This window comes from Microchirus variegatus (genome assembly GCF_963457635.1).
Source record: "Microchirus variegatus genome assembly, chromosome: 2".
NCBI lineage: Eukaryota > Metazoa > Chordata > Actinopteri > Pleuronectiformes > Soleidae > Microchirus > Microchirus variegatus.
In genome coordinates, this window is record NC_139803.1 from 19,661,808 (window position 1) to 19,682,530 (window position 20,723).

Below are 20,723 nucleotides of genomic sequence, written 5' to 3' on the forward strand. Positions count from 1 at the left end.
TTGTGAATGGAATAGGTGAGGACTCAAAATGTATTGTAATTCCCATCCCTAATGCAATATTTTTTTTTGTACAGTAAGTAAGTTTTTATTTGTTTTGAATTAATAAATGTAAAGTTTTTTTCGTTTGCCTTTGTGATTACATCATTGGAATCAGTTTATTTAAAAAATAATATAATTTTATACAAACTGTATTGTTCTGATGCCATACTTTGCCTTAACATACTATGCATTGTGTACATTTTTGAATCGAGAATCGGATAAATCAAGAATCGATTTTGAATGGAATCTTGAACCTCAGACTCAGAATCGCATCGAATCTCGTGAGACACCCAAAGATTCACATCCCGAGTGGTCCAATACCTTTTCACAATCACAAATGGGACCAAAAATGTAATAAAACAAGAAGCTCAATAAACTCTAAGTTGAACTGACCCTTGTTTTCTCACCTGAGGCATTGTATTCTCTGATCTCCACATAATCAGTTGAGCATTCTGGGCTGCTCTGCAGGCTGAAGTTACCATAGCTGAGGGTCAGGTAGTGACCCGTGGGTCCCTCCAGGTACCACTCACAGTTTGAACTGTCAGGATATGGTGAACTTGGGTAGCCGGGGCTGGAGATTGTACCCCTCTGACCTCTGTAGGTACCACTACATGTTGCTGTAATGAAGCAAAGTTATAAGTGAGAGTAGGACCAATGGTGTTTGGCTGAAATTATAAAATATTGAAGAAAATGTAAATCCAGATTTAAGTAGAAGATAGTTTGTGATGACCATTATGCGCTTACCCGTAGAGAACTTTGCCTTAAAGCCTTTATGTGTGACACTGCTGTCAGTTCTGAACCTGAGTAGCATGGTGGGGCCTGTTGAATGCTGGGTAGATGGTTTAGTGTTGCCACACAGTTGGGAAATTAATTCAGCACTGGAAGTTGAGCCATCACGCACCTCTAAGTAGTCGTACATACATCTGGGAAATACAATACAACAGCTGACAATATGTCTTGTCAAAGTCATGGACCTCAATCCACTGCTAGGAGCTTTAACACAGTATGGAAAAATATACACATTTTCTCATTTATAAACAAAAAGAGAAAACGCTGGTCAAATCAGAACAAAAAGATTATAAACATTATACACAGATGTCACAAAATAAACATTTTCATTTACTGATGGAGGCCAAAGAGGATGAAAAACTCTCTTGAAACTCTTGATGTAAAAACCCTATTTATTTGTTTTAACCCTAATTCTCTATGGATGTCGCAGTAAGTGGTTTACACAGCAACTTCAGTGTAATGCCTTGTGTCCTACTTTTTTTTCTCTCCTGCTTTCACCTTCGGCATGAAATTAACTCAACTGCAGCCGGAGCACACCTGCTCCCAATTCATCAACTCAGCCTACATATTGCCTGGTTCTGCAGTCACTCATAAGGCGTGTCCCAAAAGCGAGACTGCAGTCGAACACACCTGCCTTTGACTTCCTCTCCCCTTTATAATGTCCCCACTTCCCTCAGTCAGTGTCAGTGAGTCGTTTATGCTACACAAAGAAGTCATTGTTTTAAGTCTGATCTCAAGTATTTTTGAGAGTTCAGAGCTAGAATAGGTTTTGTTACGAACCAGTTCATTGAACACTTGGATTGTTCCTTTTCCCTTTTTTTTGAGGAGCAATAAAGCCTCACCGTTGTTCAAACTAAAATCTACAGCAGTAAATTAAACAGTTAATTAATCCAAGCTCATCAGATATAATACAATGGACATGTCACTGCACCAGGAGTTTACCTACTATACAACAGAAAGTAAATATAATCTTATATATATACACATACATACACATGTGTATACACACTTGTGTATACATATGTACATACACACATATATAGTTTTAGTCATGAGCTGAAAAGCTTCATCTAAAAATCTAAGAAATGTGTTTGAGCTTTAAAGGTAAAGTAGTAAGTTCTTTTTCACTATTGTAGGATCAACATGTTTGTTCTTGTGCTGGAAAGATTCTTTAGACAGGACCTTATCAACCAAACCATTTATATTCTATTTAATGTAAATGTTGTTCATATCAGCTTGACCAGGAAGGGGTTGCACTATGTAAATGTGATGATTCTGTCTCTTGGCTCCCAGAAGGTGTAAATCTTTCAGACTGAATTTCTCTCTAGAGAAGTTTGAGGAGTGCATACATTCAAATGGCCATATCTCCTTCAAATATTATCCAATATACATGTGTTGGACATTGTTGGAAAGCTAAGAAATCATAATTTCTGTAAATAACTCCTGTGCCCAGTTTTGCCATGGCTGGCCACATACTATACCCTATTTATCCAAGTTAACCTAGTTCCCTGTTGTCCTAATGAACATGTCTGTGACATGTTTTGGTCAAAATACCATCAGGACGAAGCACCACAGCAGTTGAATCACCCCTCCAAAACAGCCCTGTTCAGAATGCTCGGTTTAGTAGTATCTCTTTGGGTCCACCCTAAAGGTCACCCTTAAAAAAAAGTAAAACAAAACTTAAGGGACAATAAATTACATCAGCCACAGAGGCTACTGGGAGCTAACAGCAGTTGGCATTTGGAAAAGAAAGCGATTATTATTACTAAAGTTTGTGTGCTGCACTGTGGAGCCAAGAATAGAACTTTTTGCGGACTTCCGGTTTTCGGATACCGCTGCCCTCGCCAGCATTCTCGTGTGTTTTACGGACAAAGCAGAGCTCTGAGACAACAATTCCAGGAATTTAGAGCATTCTGACGTCCCAATGAGTGCGGAAGTCAACATTGTGTGTTTCATCTCCTGTACTTAGACTGAGGACGACCACAAAAAACATGAGTGAGTCATCTTTTTTCACACTTTGCCGACTGATAGGGCCTCCAGAGTCCCAAATATAAGGATTTAAATGATTAAAAAGTTGATTTTGCATAATATGTCCCCCCCTTTAAGCTGATTTTAGTTGCTGGTAGCGATATTTTAAATGAGAGTGCTGATAATCTCATTATAGATCTCCATGACCCTGACACACAAATATGTCAGGTTTTTATAGTACATTCTATTAGAATTTATTGGTGATGACAACTTTGGTTTGGAGGCTGGGGATTTGATTTGAATCTTAACAGTCAACGACGACATACAAACGTTGAATCTGTATCCAAATATTGTCAATGAGAATCAGACATAAGCAAAGCAGTTTTACCCCTGTGTGGGTTCAATGTAGAACTCGTCAAAGTCTAGTTGGACAGCTTCTCCATTGGGCGCAGTGATGACCCAGATACAGTCAATGTTCTGGGGATAGTTCTGAGGATAGTTGGGTGAAGTGATGTAACCTGGATCATTATCATTCAACTCAACGAAGCCTCCACACGCTGAGGAAAGATATGGGTAACAAAAATACAACAGTACATTAACAAAGTGTACTACTTAAATTATATGATTTGTCAAGTGACAAAATGAATATTATATGAATAAAAGTAATACCACGACAGGAGTGGAAAATAATCATTGTGTTTTCCTTTTAGCAGAAAATGTATTGATTGTTTTATGGTCATTTTTTTTTTTTTTTTTTGGGGGTAATTTGCTGTGTTTTTAGTTGTGAAGTCAGAAGTTAGCTGACAATCAGCTGTAACACATCACGAAAAGGCCAATTTACTGAAGAAAGCTTTGTGAGTCTGGTCATAAATCACCAGCTGTAATTTATTTTTAAAGAGCTTTAAAAGTTAGAATTCTGTCCCTGCAAAGTCCATAGTCCTACAATGTATATGTATGGAGGCAGCAAAGAAAAACAGAACAAGTATGTACCTTGGCTGTGAGCCTCAAAAGTCAGCTTGAAGCCAGTTCCTTCATTAGAGGTATCAGATAAAAAGTGAACAAAGAGGTGGTTGTCAGACGTCTGGAGAAGAGATGGAGGGCTTGAACCACAGACACGTGGTACCAGTGATGGAGATGAACTATCAGGACCATTCCTAAGCTGTGGAGACAGAGGCAAATAATAATGTATTTATGATTCTCTGTGATCATAAATTGTGGATTATTATCAATTATATTATTATTGTTGTTGTTGTTGTTGTTGTTGTTATTATTGTTATTATTATTATTATTAATAATAACAATAATAATAATAATTATTATTATCTAAAATCAATACTTCACTCCCACTCCGTGGGAAGTGATAATGCAGATGCGGAAGCAAATATATTGCTAAGATTAATAAGTAGACATTAAAATTATCTTGTAGCAATATGGACCTGGTCTTGAACTTGTAGACATGTTTACCTCAAGGTAGTCTCCTAAGCTGCATTCAGTTCCATATCCTTGAATCTGGAAAGGGCTCTGGAAAGTGACAGAAATCCTGAAGCCAGGCGTCACCATCACATGCCAGGTACAGTTCAATTGAGGTAAGTAGTTCTGCGGGTAGTGTGGACTGCTCAGCACTCCCCGATCTACATGCAGGAGGCCACCACAACCTAAAAAAATGAATGAATGAATGAATGAATGAATGAATGAATTTGCCATTCACCCATTCACTTTCACATTTACATAGTGTATATATGTGTAGCCCTTTTTTCTATCACACATCATTTAGACCCATTCACAGGCTGCCGCAATCGTGGCCTGGGGGATGTTGTCCTATTCCTCCTGCACAGCCACTTGAAGTTGGCGGCCGTTCTGGGGAACTGGAACCCGCTGGCGGACACACCTATCCAGAACATCCCAAAGGTGTTCGATAGATGACATGTCTGGTAAATACGACGTCATTCAGTTGTGTTTCCACAGCTGTAACGCTCAACCCAGCACTCAGCATGCCTGTGATACATGTCCATTTTGCTTGGGGCCCCCAAATTCCTTCAAACGACCCTGTTCAGATTCACGGAACTCTTGACTGTCATCAAGAAAGTGGAACCAAACGCCTACCTGAAGTGATGATCTGAAATGGAATGCATCCAAGCTGGCATTCCTCCCTAAGGAGGCTCTGACCTCCACAGGTATGGATAACGAGACTACATTTGAGGGACTTATGGTGCCTGAGAATGTACTCTACACCATAATGCACCAGAGCTAGGCCCAAGACAGAGCCAGAGAACAACAAACTCACCCAGAGGGCTAATAGAGGATAGCGTAGAACATGTTGATACAGTAATGCGAGATGAAAAGGTTCCATATTGTTATAAAGGTCTGCAAAAATGAATGTAATGCTGAGAATTGAGCTAAAAGAGAAATGCTGATTGATTTTGTTAAAAAAAAAAAAAAAAAAGTCATATAATGTGAATATGAAAAGTGAATGTTCTTTTTGTTTTTATTCAAAATATCATTCTTACTTTATGTTAGGTAACTTTGTGGTTGAATGAATGAATGTGCTGTTGTAATGAGTGTAGAGAGAGAAGAGCAATAAAGTGTGGAAGTGAAGCACAGATAAGTTCTCCTGCTAGATATTTTATCACTAGATACCACAACATAGAGAATAGAAGCTGCAACCTAACCACTGTTAGAGTGGACAGCTACAACTTTTGGCCAACCTGGTAGACAGGGGCGGGAGAACGTTATCAGTTTAGGCTTCATAGCTCAGGAGGTTGGCATGTGCTTTGGCCCAAGTTCTTTGAAAGTAGTGAGCAAAGGCTTGGGCTGACGGGCAGGAGAACTCTCTTTCCAAGGCAGGGAAGAATGGAGGTTGATAGCTGTAGACACGTTGGAAAGGAGAGAGGCCTTTGGACAAGCTGGTGAGGAAGTTGTGGGTGTATCCCACCCACAAGAGCTGGTGGGACCAGGAGGAAGAATTCTGTAACACCCTGCAGAGAAGGGTCACTTCCACTCTCTGGTTCATTCTCTCTGTCTGGCCATTGAACTAGGGTGGAACCCATTGGAAAGATTGGTGGTGGCTCCCACCAGAATTCCTTCCAGAAAACAGAAGAGAACTGAGGCACCCCAGTCAGATACTACATCTAACTGTGCAGATGGAAGACATCGAGAAGGACCAGCTGAGGAGTCTCTTTAGCTGATGGAAATTTGGGCAATGGCACAAAATGGGCCATCTTACTGTCTACAACTGGGAAGACTGTGACAAAGTACAAGGAGACATGCAACCAGGATCGATGTGGGACTGATTAGGTCTAAGGAGGGTTAAGGAGTCCTGCTGGAGCCTGATGGGAGGCCTTGTGCTGGTTACAGATGGAGCAGGCCTCGACAAAGTCATGGGTGTCCTTCTCCAGGGTGTACCACCCAGGCATGCACACTGGTCAGGGGTGAAAAAGGTTAGAAGAGTGCGCGAGAAGGGAAAGGGAAGCTGTTGCGTCACAAAACAAGCGCGATTGACATTGAGACCAATAGTGCATGGTTAACTTAAGAATAAAAAATTACTCAAAACCACACATTTACAGAGAAAACAAACTACAAAATGACTCATTGACAGAAAAGGCTAGTATTGTGGCCAACAACATACCTTAATACAAATGGGAATTCACACTGAAGGTGTGCTCGCTTGCTGCTGGTCAGCTCATATTGGTACCACGTGGAGGTAGTCTATTCCCGCAAGCTTCCAGTCATGTAATATTCACGGATGCGTTCATGTTCATGTTGAGTCAAGATGCACTCGTAGGGCCCTATGAAATCTGTTTTATTTTTTCCAAATGTGTTTTTTTTTCCAAATTTCGTTTTTCCATTTACATTTTTTTAGAATTCTGTTTTTTATCTTTTACACTTACTTTACCACCATAGAGTGTGTGCTTTTTGTGTCAGTGAATAACATGCCCATTAATGAAATGCAACTTTCTTCTTCCACTGACTTATCAATTGTTCAACTGTTTTCATTAAAGTTAAATCCTAATTAAGTAATCGGCCAGTGAATCTTAAAAACAAGCCATGCAATGCTGGTCACATTTACAAGTAAAATAAATAAAAATAAAATTAAAAAAGTGGTAGTGCCCCCTCATCTGGTGCAGACAGATTTCTACGCACTGCCACTGATCTGTACTGTTTTCCCTCTCCTGCGCACGGCTTCTGTCTCCAAGCGGCTCTCCGTATCCACCGTTGAAAGAAGATAAGGAATAAGATAAGACAAGGCTACAGACTGTGGCTGTACTTCTTAAAAAGACAAAAACACACACAAATCTCACTTCTGCTATGTGAGTGGACTCGTTAGCATTTTAAGCTTGCGATCTTTATGCTAACGTGTTAGCATACTTCATCGTCACAAAAACAGCAAACAGATGGATTATTCAGCGGCCGGAAGAGGACAGACACAGTAGTTGTCTGAGATAATGACGTGACACCAGCACCAGCATCTTCTTATGGGGTGAGTTTTCATTAACGTTGTTAATCTACGTAACGTTAGTGTTCAGTCACATACAGGGACGTTTTTTCTTTTAATAATACACAGTGCGTTTCAGAACGTTATGTGGCTGCATTGTTATTAACTAGCTACAGGGCCGGCACAAACATATGCTGATGTGCTTGAATCATGCGTGAATGACACAGCTTTGTGCACGAAGTATTGACTGTGATGCTAATGATTTAGCACCGTTATACCACCACACCTTTAAACTTAGTAATGCCATGTATCAACATTGTGTGTAGATTCCCAGCTGTTCATGGTAACTTTACTATGAATGATGAGAAAACAAAAGAAAAAAAAAAATGTTTTTACACTTTTTTCCAGAGAAAGGCGCACAACACTGAACAACACAACTGAATTGCGTGCAGAGTGGTATGACTACTGTCACATTTTCTCTAGTACTGATGTGTGTGGACGGATGTGTGTACAACACATGGTTCAGATAGAGGGTCAAATGGTCTGTCATAGGGGCGGTAATGCACCTAGGGGGCGGTAGTGCACCTAAAGATGGATGGCATCCGCCGTAAAATAAAAAGAAGAAGAGAAGAGTGTCAGTCTGCTCAGTTTATCGATTGAGAACATGGCTCATAATAAATCAACGAGTGTTTGCTCTGTATTAGGTTGTAATAACCAACACCAGACACTCCACATTCTTCCTGTCGATGAGGACAGAAAGCAGAGTGGATATATTTTATTTTTGATGGGAATGCCGCTGCTACATTCCCAAAAAACTCTGTGTGTGTGCCAACCGCTTCACAGAGAAGTGTTATTCAAACTTCGGGCAGCACCATGCTGGACTTAGCACACAACTTCATCTAAACGAAGGAGCAGTGTCAACAATACCTGGTGGATTACCTGCAGCTCAAGTTTTAAGTATCTCCAACAATAAAACTGTCTTTGTGTATATGTTTTGTCGTGTAGCATGAGTGATAGGCGGCTAATGGCTAAGCTGCACGTGTTTGCCCGTGTTTCATTTGCGTGTGTGTGTGTCTCTCACGCCGCTAAACGTAACGTTCTCCAGGCTAAGAGCTGATTGCAGGCCGTGCAGGAAATGTGTGTTTATTATCCTACATATGTTGAAACACTTGAGATATGCAGCTAAAGCTAAAGACTTGTATTATGTTCGAGTAGAGAACAACTTATTGTAAATATGGCGAAGATTCAAGTAAGGTAATTTCAGTCTTTTTGTGTATGAGCCATAACATTATTTTAATTCCAGGGTCATTTAAACCACACAACCACTCAAACAGACGCTAAATGTGTGTCACTCGGCTGTCAATTGGGACCTTGAAAGAACAGCAAAAGTAAGTAGAATTGTAATTTTGTAGGATCCAAATACTGAAGAGCATAAAATGTTCACACATGCATCTACTCTATCGGGACACAGACACCAAAATGGCGGCCATGGAGGTCAGATTGGTGTCGCTGGAGGAAGCAGCTGTGGATCAAGAGCAACAAACTGTGGCTGTTCTGATTTGAAGAGGAAAAGAAGGGTGCACAATCCCAAAATTGTGGTAAATTAGTTTCTCTTTCTCTTCATAGCTCAGAGGGAAACGACAGGCATTATGACTCCATACAAGGGTAAGATTTTAAGGAACAAAACTTGCATAAGATGCGTATATAAGTATGAGAGTATACGTAGGAGTATAAGTAAATGTATCTGACCTGACTGTATTTTTTATTTGCTGACAGACTGAGCGTGAGTTGCCTTACAATTCCGCTGTGACTTTACATTTGGTGGAAACTCTCTCTGCAAGTCCGGATATGTGTGGAGTAGACTCTGGAGTCTTATATTTAAGTAACTTTGTTTGTAGTGTTTTGTTTTTTTAAATATTAATGCCTGTTGCCTCTCTTTTTGTCAGCAGCATGACATACAACGAGACACTCCAGAAGAACTTGCATACAAACAGATAGTCAGCCAGACCTTGCGGCCCAAGCCGAAGCTGTGAGAGGTGCAGCCCGGAGCAGACAGAGAAGAAAGAGGGTACGATTGAAATCAGTGCATGATTTAAAATAGTTTTTTCTTGACCTTAATACTAAGTTATAAGTGTGACATTTTACAAAAACAACTGGTTAATACACACATACATACATGCGTGTGTATGTGTGTATATATACACGCATGGAGCAGCACTAAGCAACCCACCACCGAAGGCTGCATAATGGGCCACTTTCTGCAAGACCTGCTCCAACTTATGACCCTGAAGCAGCCAAGAGAGATTTTTCATAAAGCTTGTTTGTTTGTTATTTGTGGTTTCTTTTGTAAATAAAGCTTCACTTTCTATATGTACTTTCCTATGTCTCTTATTCTCTATTGTGACATGGAGTTATCACTAAATAATAATAGCAATAAGAATAATTAGTAGTAGTATCATTAATAATAATGTTATTATTAATATTTGTATTATTATAATCATTATTAAAAATGGGAGGGGCAAATGGCCATATGCTCCAAAGATGACCAATGAGTGAGGGGTTTGCTGTCCAGTCACAGAGGATTTTACTTTGGAACTGTCTGTGGTTTCATCCAATGGTTGTTTGTGTCAGTCAGCGCAGGTCTGACGATCGCAACATTGAAATGCTAATTTGAGCCGTTCGCACCTAGCGGGGTTTGCGAGCGGAATGTCCATCTCAGTCCCCAGACCTGAATATTATTGAAAATTTGTGGTGTGATTTAAAGCGGGCTGTCCATGCTCGGAAACCATCAAACCTATAGGAAGCGTTTAGAGGCTGTTATTTCTGCAAAAGCAGGATGCACAACATGTTTCTGTTGTGGTGCCTAAACTTATGCATAGAGCTGCAACTAACGATTATTTTCTCACCTGACTGTTGGTCAGGTAAAGCTGCATGTTCTGGGAAGGAAGTAAAGTCACTGGAGTTCTGAGGGGAACAGTGAGAACAGTCAATATTTGCAGAGGTACAGTTCATAGTGTGGCTCTAGCAAGCGGATCGTGTCTGGAATACCTGAGGGTGTCTGGGCAGACGACTCGAAGCTAACTATACACCACAAAAAAAAAAATCCTAAACAAACATACAATACAGTCATACAACATGCTTGGTGTGGTACAGGAAACAGTATACCAAGAATGGATGATATTGAAATGAATGAAACAAACAAACAAACAAACAAACAAGATTGTGAGGGAGGAAGAAGGGAAGTCGAGTTGGTTTAAACGCATGTGGATCTCCGGTGGATTTGGTTAACTAGTAGCTAGACCAGGAGTGTAGGGCCAATTACTGAACTGTGGGGTTCCCCTAGATGGTAATTGTACTGCCAAGGTTATGCCAAGTGCACCAAACAAGAACCGGATCGAGTTAATGACCACATTCGTTATTGGAGGGGTTAGTGCGTGCAGGGAAGTGTGAGGCATGCAATCACACTGAGCTTCAGGTGGGGGGACACAAAGAGGGAGTAAACTCAACAACAAACAACCAACAAACCAGAAGAACAACTGCATTCTCTTGCCCCCGAGGGTCAGAGTCTGCTTCAGCCTCAGCGACTGAAGTAGGGTCCCCCTCTTTGGGCAGTCGGAATGACTTACAAGCCCTGTCGGGCTCAGGAAAAACTGGAATAAGGATCCAGCAGTGGTTATCCAGGCAGGCGCTGCGTCCTCTTTCGAGATTCCAGCGCCTCTGCCGGGTACCGCTGGATCAGACCCTCCCTTTCTCACTTCGGTTCCTGGGTCTTATAACTCTGTTTCAGTTTTTCTCCGTGTGGCTTTGGGCAGGTCGACCGGGCGGTGGTGAATTCCCTTACGAATGTGCCGCCCTCGAGGCCTGTATGCTCCCCTTCCATCAGCTTCTTCTGAGAGGCCATCATCTTTCACACCGTTAGGGTGTTGATGCTGATGCTCCACTGTGGCACGTGATGCATCCCTTATCTCCTGGAAGACAGCCTGGCTTGACTGGGAACTGGTTGAGCTGTGCTCCCCCAAGGTCCCGGGTGCTCCACTGCCATCAACTTCATCCGAGGAGCCATAATCACTTAGCTCCTCCAGGTGTCGTCTCATACCCTCTACATCCCGAGTATCCTGGCTGCACTCTGGGATCTGGTGGCGGTCACCTCCAGCTTTTGCAGGACCAGGTCCACCATAACCGCTTTGGTCCAGGAAGCGGTCTCCAACTCGTTGAGTTGGGGACAAACTCTGGACCAGGTGGGTTGTCCGCCGTTCAGGAGCAGGAGGTTGGCACCCTCCTGGGGCATATGGCGTGTTCCCTCCCCCTGGAGAGGTTGAGGAGAATGCTTTCATGACGCCTAGTACAATCTGGGTCGATTCTTCTGGCTCCCTAGGAGGTGCTGGTTTTCCCCTTACGAAATCCCTGTGGGTTTCTGGTTCTCTAGCCGTGAAGGCCGGAGGAGGGAAATTCAGTGGAGCCGGATTCCTTCTGACGTCTAAGTCCTGGGAGACGGTCCGGCTGGACTCGGAGCTGGGTGGACTTGACTCCCCCTTGCTCCAGGTCCCGGTTGCTGCCTCCGAGTCACGGGGACCCGACTCGCCACCGCGGTGGAGCACCTCAGGGTTTACCCTGGGTGTTTCTGAGATTTCTCGCATTCGGATTTCAAGGAGGTCGACCAGGCGGTTCAACCGGCTCACATCTTTATAAGAGCATTGCCCGAGGCCGGCCATTAGGTTCATCAGGGCAGAGCCTGCCTCAGTTCCCCGTGGCTGAGCTGCAGCAGAAGGGTTTCTTTGCCAGCTCATCCTGTTTGCTCAGTGGTGCGGCGGCTAGGCTATCACAGTCTTCAAACTCTGAGTCCTAATGCGGCGCACAGCTTCTCACTGGCTGAACAGTACAGGGTAGGACGCAAGAGCAAAATACCAGGCCTAGTTAAAACAAACAGTCAGCCTTGCGACAGCTAGACTGTATGGGGGATCAGCCCGTGACTTACTGATCCCGTTTTAACTACCAATAGGGTGACAAACAAAACATAAACAAACACAGGGTTACACAACACAATTAAAGTGAATGTTAGTGGTGTTACTCGTCCGAGGATTACACAATCTAACATACGCTTGACAGCACAATATCCACACTAGTTTGCTTCAGCACAATCCTAATGGCAAGGTGACCCCAGTAAGCGGTCACCATTCAGTATACTAGCTGATCCGATGATGTTTCTTTTCCTGTTTAGCAGGAAGAAACTGAATATCTGAGTAGCTAGTAGTTTCAGTGTTTTGTACAAGCGTGCCAGTGACAAGATATTATATTAAGAAGCCTCACACGGGGCACCAATTATGTTGTGATTTAACTAAGTAATTGGTGAGAAAATATTAATACAAATGATCAATTATTTTAATAACTAATTTTGTTATTAATTTTCTTAAAAAACGGGGCACCACTCCTCTTAGGACGAGGAGAATGACAGAGAAACTGTCACTTTACAACCTTACAAGTGTCTCTTGACTGTCAGTTATAACTAATTAATAATAAGTATATTAATATTAATTAATAATTAACAAAGAAGGTGTGAGATCGTACACTGGCTTCTTTCAATTACCCTTTGTCACAAACAAGCAAGCACAAAAGACAGAAACAGTACTTTTAAAATAAAGGCTTAACATTTATTAAAGTATTAAAGTGATCAATAACAACAACAAACATCAATCCCTTAAATCTAAAATAACTACTGATAAAGTGTGCAGAAAAAGGGGCATGGATATGAGTGCAGAAATGTGTATGTGTGTGTGTAAACGGGGACGTGTCACTTAGGCAGCTGGTTACAGCGTGGGAAACAGGAAGTAAAACAAAACAAAGCCAAAAGGTAAAAGAAGGAGGGGTCTCTGACGCGCCTCCCACTTCCGGGTTACCAAAAGGTGGCCGCTACGTCATGTAAAAATGGCGTCACTGGCTGTTACCGTGAGGCGACGCGAGATGGCGCTCGTGCTCTGATTTCTTCACTCAGCTCTTCTGTCTTTCACCAGCGGAAGCGCTGAGTAAAAGAGGAGAGTTGAAGGAGGAAATGAAGTCAGCAGTGACTTGGAAAATTTAAAGGGAATGGCGGCGGGAAGTGAAGTAGACAAAGGAACGGGTCTGATCAGAAAACTTCTGTAATCACGCAGTCTATCCGGCGCTGACCGGCTTAAACTGTGGTTTTTACAGATCACGGAAGTTTCCTCTCAATGAGTGATCGCGGGCTGTGCTGAGGACACAGGATCGCGAAACACGGGAACAAATCACAGTTCAAAAGGGGAGACGTGGGATGAATAGGAGCCTGATTCAACCACACAGGTTTAGCTAGAGTTTATCTAGTAAACCTGTAGTTTTACCGGTCGAATGGGGAGGCACGTAAACATGACGTTACACGCATCTTTTTCCAGTCAGTCGTCATGGAAACCGGTCATGCGATATAACGCCATTAACATGCCCAACACTTATACTTTTTGAAATTATGACAGCCCCGGACCGGCTTTGCCCGGTAAGCCTGATGGCCAGTCCATGCCTGGTGAGGGCTGTGAGAGGAGTGGCCACAGTGCTGTAATTGCAGATGACTCCCTTCTACCAGGATATACTACAGACATGAAACAGATGAGCCGTGGAACTCACACTTTTCTGCTTTAACTAACAGTGCCTTCAGCTAGGAGGCGTTGGAGCACAGATGGATGAACATGCTCCTTTTGGGTTTAAAAAAATTAACATGTCATCCAAAGAGACAAAGGGGAATTGGTTGAGCGTGTCTCTGAGCACATCATTAACCAAGGCTTGTAACACAGCAGGAGGGTTGGGGTGTTGAATGTTGTCTTCAATTAATTCCTCTCCTTAATACTGACCAGGTGGTAGACATTGCAAAGACCTAACTTTGTGAAGATGGTGGCCCCCTGAAGCAATGCAAAGGCCTATGAAATGAGGCAGAGGATAGCGGTTCTTCATAGTGATGTTGTTAAGGCCCAGGTTTATGCAGGGTCTGTGAGTCTTGTCTTTCTTCCTGACAAAGAATAAACCTGTCCCAGCAGGAGAGGAGGGGCACTTCCAGTTGAGTGTACGCTGGCACGTTTGGCTGCCGCTGCTCTCCGGCTCTCTTTTGTGATTTTAATTGTTATTTGGACTTGGATTTACCTGACCATGAGGTTTGTTCTCCTCTGGACTATCATGTCCATCATATTAAATCCATCATCAGCCTTACTTCAATACACCGCTGCTAAGCTCCTCCAGCTTCGGTTCCATCCATCTGGTCCCCCACCAATGCTGCATTTCTGTCCAGACATCGCTTGGCCGCCATATCGGGCATCCACCGTGGTTCCCAACTGGGCTACCGCATTGATGACTACACTGCCATAAACTCCATCTGGTCCACGAACCGCCATCGACCGAGAAACTCCGTCCCCACAAAGTGGACTGCAGTGTGTTAGCTCGCATAACCAGAGCGGCGGCTAACGTTAGCTCATCCAATTACCGTTGCGACATCAATGTACGATTACTTAACATCCGTTTCCTTACAAGCAAAGGACATCTGCTGCATGACCTCCTCCTCGACCGCAAGTACAACTTTTTATGTCTAACTGACACGTGGCAACAACCTAATGATTTTTCCCAGCTCAATGAAGCTATAATATATATATATATATATATATATTTTAAAATATTATATATAATATTTTAATTGGACATACTTCTATCATAATAATATGAGAATTAAATAATGATGAGTTTCAAAATCTGGTGGGTTTATCTTATGTTTTAGAGTGTCATATGTTTATAAGGAGCAATTTAAGATTACAAAACAAAAAAAGAAAGGTAAGTATAGCTTTAAAATGTAATATTTATTTTATATCAGTTTTTCACGGTGTTTGGCGGTGTCTAAAGTGTGATAAGAAGAAAAAACTCAGTCAAACATCTGTGAATCGTGGTTTATCTGCAGATGTGCAGATTGTGACAGGTTGAAAAAAATATATATGTATATATATAAATGCAGTTATAATAATAATAATGATAATAATAAAAACAACATCAGAACTATCCCAAACCCCACACAAAATGACTGAACCTTATATTCACATTGATTGTGTCAAAGTCACTCTTTCCCAGTGTGAAGAAATTGAGAGATAAATTACAATAGTGAAGCCTATGCACGATTTTAGGACAAATGTATACTGTATGTTTATAAGCTTCTTGTGAATTACCTTTGGAGTAGGAGGCATTAAAGCCTCGGCCACTGAAACTGCTGTCTGATGAGAAGTGAATAAACATTGTGTCTCCTGTAGAGTGAAGAGGACCTGGAGGATCCTTACCACATAATGTGGCCAGCACTGGAGATAGACTGGTTTCACCTGGCAACACACACATATGCACAGTGAGGAGCAGTATTGGGCATCTTACTTTAAAAAATTAATTAGTTTTAGTTACAAATTACTTTTCCCAAAAAGTATTGTTAAAGTAATTAGTTACTCTAGTAGCTACTAGTAGCTGACATTATTTTTTATAATGTTCGATAACGCTATTACATTCTAGAACATCCTATATATCGTCAAAGATGTTTATAATAACTGAATGAAGAATAAAAACACTATATATAGTATTTTAGAACATTTTGTATTTATTTATAAAATACAAATAAGTTGTACACCTTTAAAGGTCACATAGAGGGATCCTGTTGCACATATGTTATGTAAGTAGACCTCCATAACATATATGTGCAACAGGATCACAGGATGACCATAAAAACATTATATTAACTTGTTTTTATGGTCAAAAACCTCCTAGTTGCTGTAAACGAGCCAATATCAACCAAATTGTAATAACTCAAGTAATGCAACACTTTACATTCTCAGTAACTGTAACAACGTTGCTACGATAGGAAAAGTAATTAATTAGATTGCTCCGTTACTGAAAAAATAACGCCTTTATACTTAAACGTCGTTACTCCCAACACTGGTGAGGAGCACAGACGTATGGTGCTGTCAGTCAATCTAGCGTTCAGGTTCATATCTGTGTACAAAACATGTTCATAGTTTACCATCCCTGATGGCAAGGCTGTCAAAATAGCAAAAAGGGTAGTCCTCCATGTCCAGTGACAAGATGTTAAACTCTACAGTGGAGTCTGGAGACCGGATCAACCAGGTACACTCCTGGTTCTCAGGGTAGTTGTTAGGCCAGCCAGGAGAAAACAGGAAGTTGGGACTGTCTCCTGTCATAAGCATCCCTCCACATGCACCTGGCACACACAAACATGGCATTAATTAGTTTAAGGCAGAATAAATCCTATAGAGGAAACAAATATTTACACACACACGCATCCAGTACATTATGTTCTGCTATGTGACTGGACCCATTAGAGTGAGCATTTAAGCTAGCTGTCTTTATGCTAATGTTTAAATAATAATGAAGTTAATAAACATAAGCAAACTTGAACAACAGACGGATGGATTATTTTGTGGCCGAAAGAGAGCAGGACATGAGAATAACTGAAACCTTAAGGAACAGACACAGTAGTTACAGTATACGCCAGCCGCCAAACCTCTTATTAACCTTCCAAGTTCTTATGGGGTAAGTTTTCATTACATGTCACATAGCAGGCGCTTTTATCCAAAGCGACTCACAAGGGAATTGAGTACAACCTTCCAGGGGTGGAGTTGAACCTGCGACCATGATGTCTCTTGCACAAGGGGTACCGGTCCTAACCACTGAGCTACTCCACCCCTTTCCAGTAGTGTCTGAGATGAAGACATGACGGCACATGTCCTACTTTTAATTTGCAATTTCATATTCCAAGGGAAACACTATGTGTGGACTATGTATGTACTGGACTTGAATTGAAGAATATATATACTATATATGATTAACACTATTCAGATATATGAATACTGTATCTATGATGATACAATATTAAACAAATGATAAAATATTTGTCCTCTCACATGATCACCAGGGGTCCAAACAGCTGCTTAGTTTGCTAATACTAGCTCAGTATTGTTGTTTTAAAATGCAAATGTTACACACTTCGAAACTTGTGTTCGATCAGATGATCGCATTATAAGCTGTAACAGGAGCATTTGAGCATCTTCTATTAACATGAATAACAAACCAACCTGGTGTGCTTGAATAATCTGTGAATGACACAGCTTTGTGTATGAAGTATTGACTGTGACACTCATGATTTAGCAACTAGCTCAGAGTTTGCACATCATCAGCTCATTCAGTCACAGGCTGATCCATCCACACTACATGGATTGAATGGATTGTATATGTATTGTTCTGTGTAGTAGTGTAGCTCACAAAATAGTATCTGTGCACCAGTTTCTGTGATGAGACGTAGCTCATACAGAGAGGTGTGGTTTCACTAACAGCTAGACCAGGAATATGACTTTGGCATAATGGTGTTAACATCTGCAGAAAAAAGGAGTTAGTCCCTAAGCATATTCCTGCTGACATGGTTTCTACATTAGTGGATGATACCCCAGCTTTATCAACTATGCAATAGTGAGCAGGTAAGTTAAAGAGGCATAGGGAGAGCCTTGAAGATGACCTGCCACAGCCAACACTCATGAAAACATTGATCATGTTCACCATATGGTGATGGATGACAGATGTTTGACTGTTAATCAGATAGCAAATGCTATAAGCATCTCCACTGTAGGAGTAATCATTCTGCACAACAAACTTGGCATGTCAAAGGTATCGGCTGGGTGGGTGCCACTTTTTCACCCCTGATCAAAAGCACACCTAGCTGGTCATATAGACAGACATAGAGACAAAAAGGCAGTCAAGAAGGCTTTTTTCACTATCAGGATGATAGTTTGTATACCAAGGGCATCCAAGTACTGCAACACCAATGGAAGAAGTATGTAAACCGCAGGGAAGACGATGTTGAAAAAAACCCACATTCAAATTTGACCATTGCATCATGGTTAGCCTATCAAGTTCAGTCCAGCCTCGTACTTGTGTCAGAGCTTGTATAATAAACAGCTAAACCTAACTCCACACCTACCTCAACCTACTGAACCACAACAAAAACATAAGCTTTGATTCTATATTTCAACATTTTAGTAATGTAGTAGACTAATGACATTAAGTCTGCCCACAGCTTGTACATTGTAATTTCGCTCTGCTTCTCTTTTTTCGATATGTATATATATCCTGTCTTAAAGCCTTTGATAGGTGAATTACATTAAATGGGACAAAGTAACACATTGTTGGTTTGTGGTGTCTGACCTGGTGTGATAGTGGGTAGTGGTCCAGAGACTTGGACAGCAGTCCATTCCACGAGGAAGCCTCGTCCTCCCACCACTGTATCTGAGCGGAACTGCAACGTGATAGTGCTGCCTGAACTTCTTATGGGAGGAGGCCTGCCCAAACCACAGAAGGTCCCGAGAGGATAATAATGAACAGTGGAGCCATCAAATATCTGGAGAGAGATGAGGGCATAATAGATAATTTTACATTGTATCTACAGATGCTTCTTTAAACTCAGCACAACCTCCACAACAATAATTTATTGTACTTTGTGCAACACTTCCATACAATGTGGGCACAAGGTTCTTAAAGCAACTCATGCTTTCCAGTAGTTTTATTTAAGATCCTTTACTTTCAATTGTTCACTAAAATGATGTATCCTGTCTGCAATGCAAAAAAAATACTCAGAAGGGTTTAAGTGTGATTCCAGTATGATTTTAGATACATTTTGATTTGATGAGTTGTACAACTATTGGAATAATACTGTGACAGTTATAACGTTCCAGATAAAATATAGTAGATTTTCATTTAAGCATTTAGCAGACACTTTTGTCCAAAGTGACTTTAAAGAGAGGAATAAGCTACAAAGAAGAAGTCTTGGAAAGAACTCCACTTGATAGGAATAGTGGACTGATAGAGGGTGAGAGTGCCAAGGTGGATGCAAGTGCAGAAGGTGATGAGGGCAGGGGAGGGAGTAGGGTAAGTGCTCGGACAGAAGAGACAAAATACGGAAGAGCTGGGTTTTCAAGAGCTTCTTGAAGATAGACAGGGATGTCCCTGTTCTGGATGACATTATATTTCACCTCATTTCATGTATATTAGCAATAGCAGCTACACAATGACAAAATGCAACCAAATTGAATCAGTCAGTTAAGGAGTTTAAAGCAGATTTTTACATTTCTCAGGATAATGTCAATAACCCAATATTGCAAAAATCAAAATTATTTTGGTCAGCAAAATCCTAACATTAAAATTCAAATCATCTCCTGCCACTGGGCACCAACTTAATGTCAGATATACAGTATTGTGCAAAAGTTTCAGGTACCACCAGCTTTCAGTCTGTCAAATTCTGTGATCATTGGAATTTGGAATGAAGTGATGCGACTTATAGCTAGCTGTAAATGGGTTTAACTCATGCAACATGTGTATGCAATGCTCAAGCATGTCTTGAATAAACCTGCCGTAATAGACGTTTTTCACAGCATACACAGATTTAAATGAAATAGTAGGACAAACACAGAATTTACCAGTAACATTAATTAAGCTTCCACTCCAGTATTAAAGCTATACTGACCTTTCTTGCATGTCTCAGAGCACAAAAATTTGAACATGAACCACTCTGCCACCCTCAAAGTCCCACCCTTGAGGGCGGAACGGCAGCAGCTATGCGCATGCGCGGTTCATTTGCAGCCAGGACACAGAGTGCTCAGGTTGTCTGTCTCTACGCTGACTGTAGGCTGGGACTGCGGAGGTTTCCGTGCTTTGGGAGGTGATCCCGGCAATACACACTGCTTGTTGAACACAGTAACTGCAGAGTGATACATGCTTTCACGGCAGATTCTCCAAACACAACAAAAAGTCGGCAGATTTAGCGACAAAGTCGCCATGTTGGCAACACTGCTCTGTCAGAGACTCGCAAGCTGTGACAGCGATCGGTGAGGCACGCGACAGATGACAGGTAGCTCGGCGAATTATTTTATTCTGATACAGATGCCCGAGCCACCTCAGCTGGCTCCTTTCGATGTGCAGGAGCAGCGGCTCTACTCCGAGCTCCTCCCGGGTGACAGAGCTCCTCACCCTATCTCTAAGGGAGCGCTCCGCCACCCTGCGGAGAAAACTAATTTCAGCCGCTTGTATCCGGGATCTTGTTCTTTCGGTCATAACCCAAAGATCATGACCATAGGTGAGGGTAGGAACGTAGATTGACCGGTAAATCGAGAGCTTTGCCTTTCGACTCAGCTCCTTCTTCACCACAACTGACCGATTCAACGACCGCATTACTGCGGCCGCTGCCCCGATCCGCCTGTCAATCTCACGATCCATCCTTCCCTCACTCATGAACAAGACCCCAAAATACTTAAACTCCTCCACCTGAGGCAGGAGCTCTCCACTGACCTGGTGGGAGCAAGCCACCTTTTTCCGGTCGAGAACCATGGCCCTGGACTTAGAGGTGCTGATTCTCATCCCAGCTGCTTTGCACTCGGCTGCAAGCCGCCCCAGCGCATTCTGGAGATCCTGGTTC

General features: G+C 41.9%; 1 protein-coding gene across 1 annotated transcript in view; it reads right to left on the reverse strand.

Moving 5' to 3' along the window:
• cubn (cubilin (intrinsic factor-cobalamin receptor)) overlaps positions 1 to 20,723 on the reverse strand; it is a gene marked incomplete at both ends in the record, with an annotated part of 135,226 nt that overhangs the window by 45,030 nt on the left and 69,473 nt on the right. The window contains 8 exons of the mRNA XM_083905494.1: positions 447 to 656; positions 784 to 962; positions 3,185 to 3,353; positions 3,787 to 3,955; positions 4,261 to 4,451; positions 15,433 to 15,579; positions 16,266 to 16,463; positions 18,461 to 18,653. Of these exons, the coding sequence (XP_083761620.1) occupies positions 447 to 656; positions 784 to 962; positions 3,185 to 3,353; positions 3,787 to 3,955; positions 4,261 to 4,451; positions 15,433 to 15,579; positions 16,266 to 16,463; positions 18,461 to 18,653 (1,456 nt within the window). The remainder of the gene's footprint in view (positions 1 to 446; positions 657 to 783; positions 963 to 3,184; positions 3,354 to 3,786; positions 3,956 to 4,260; positions 4,452 to 15,432; positions 15,580 to 16,265; positions 16,464 to 18,460; positions 18,654 to 20,723) is intronic.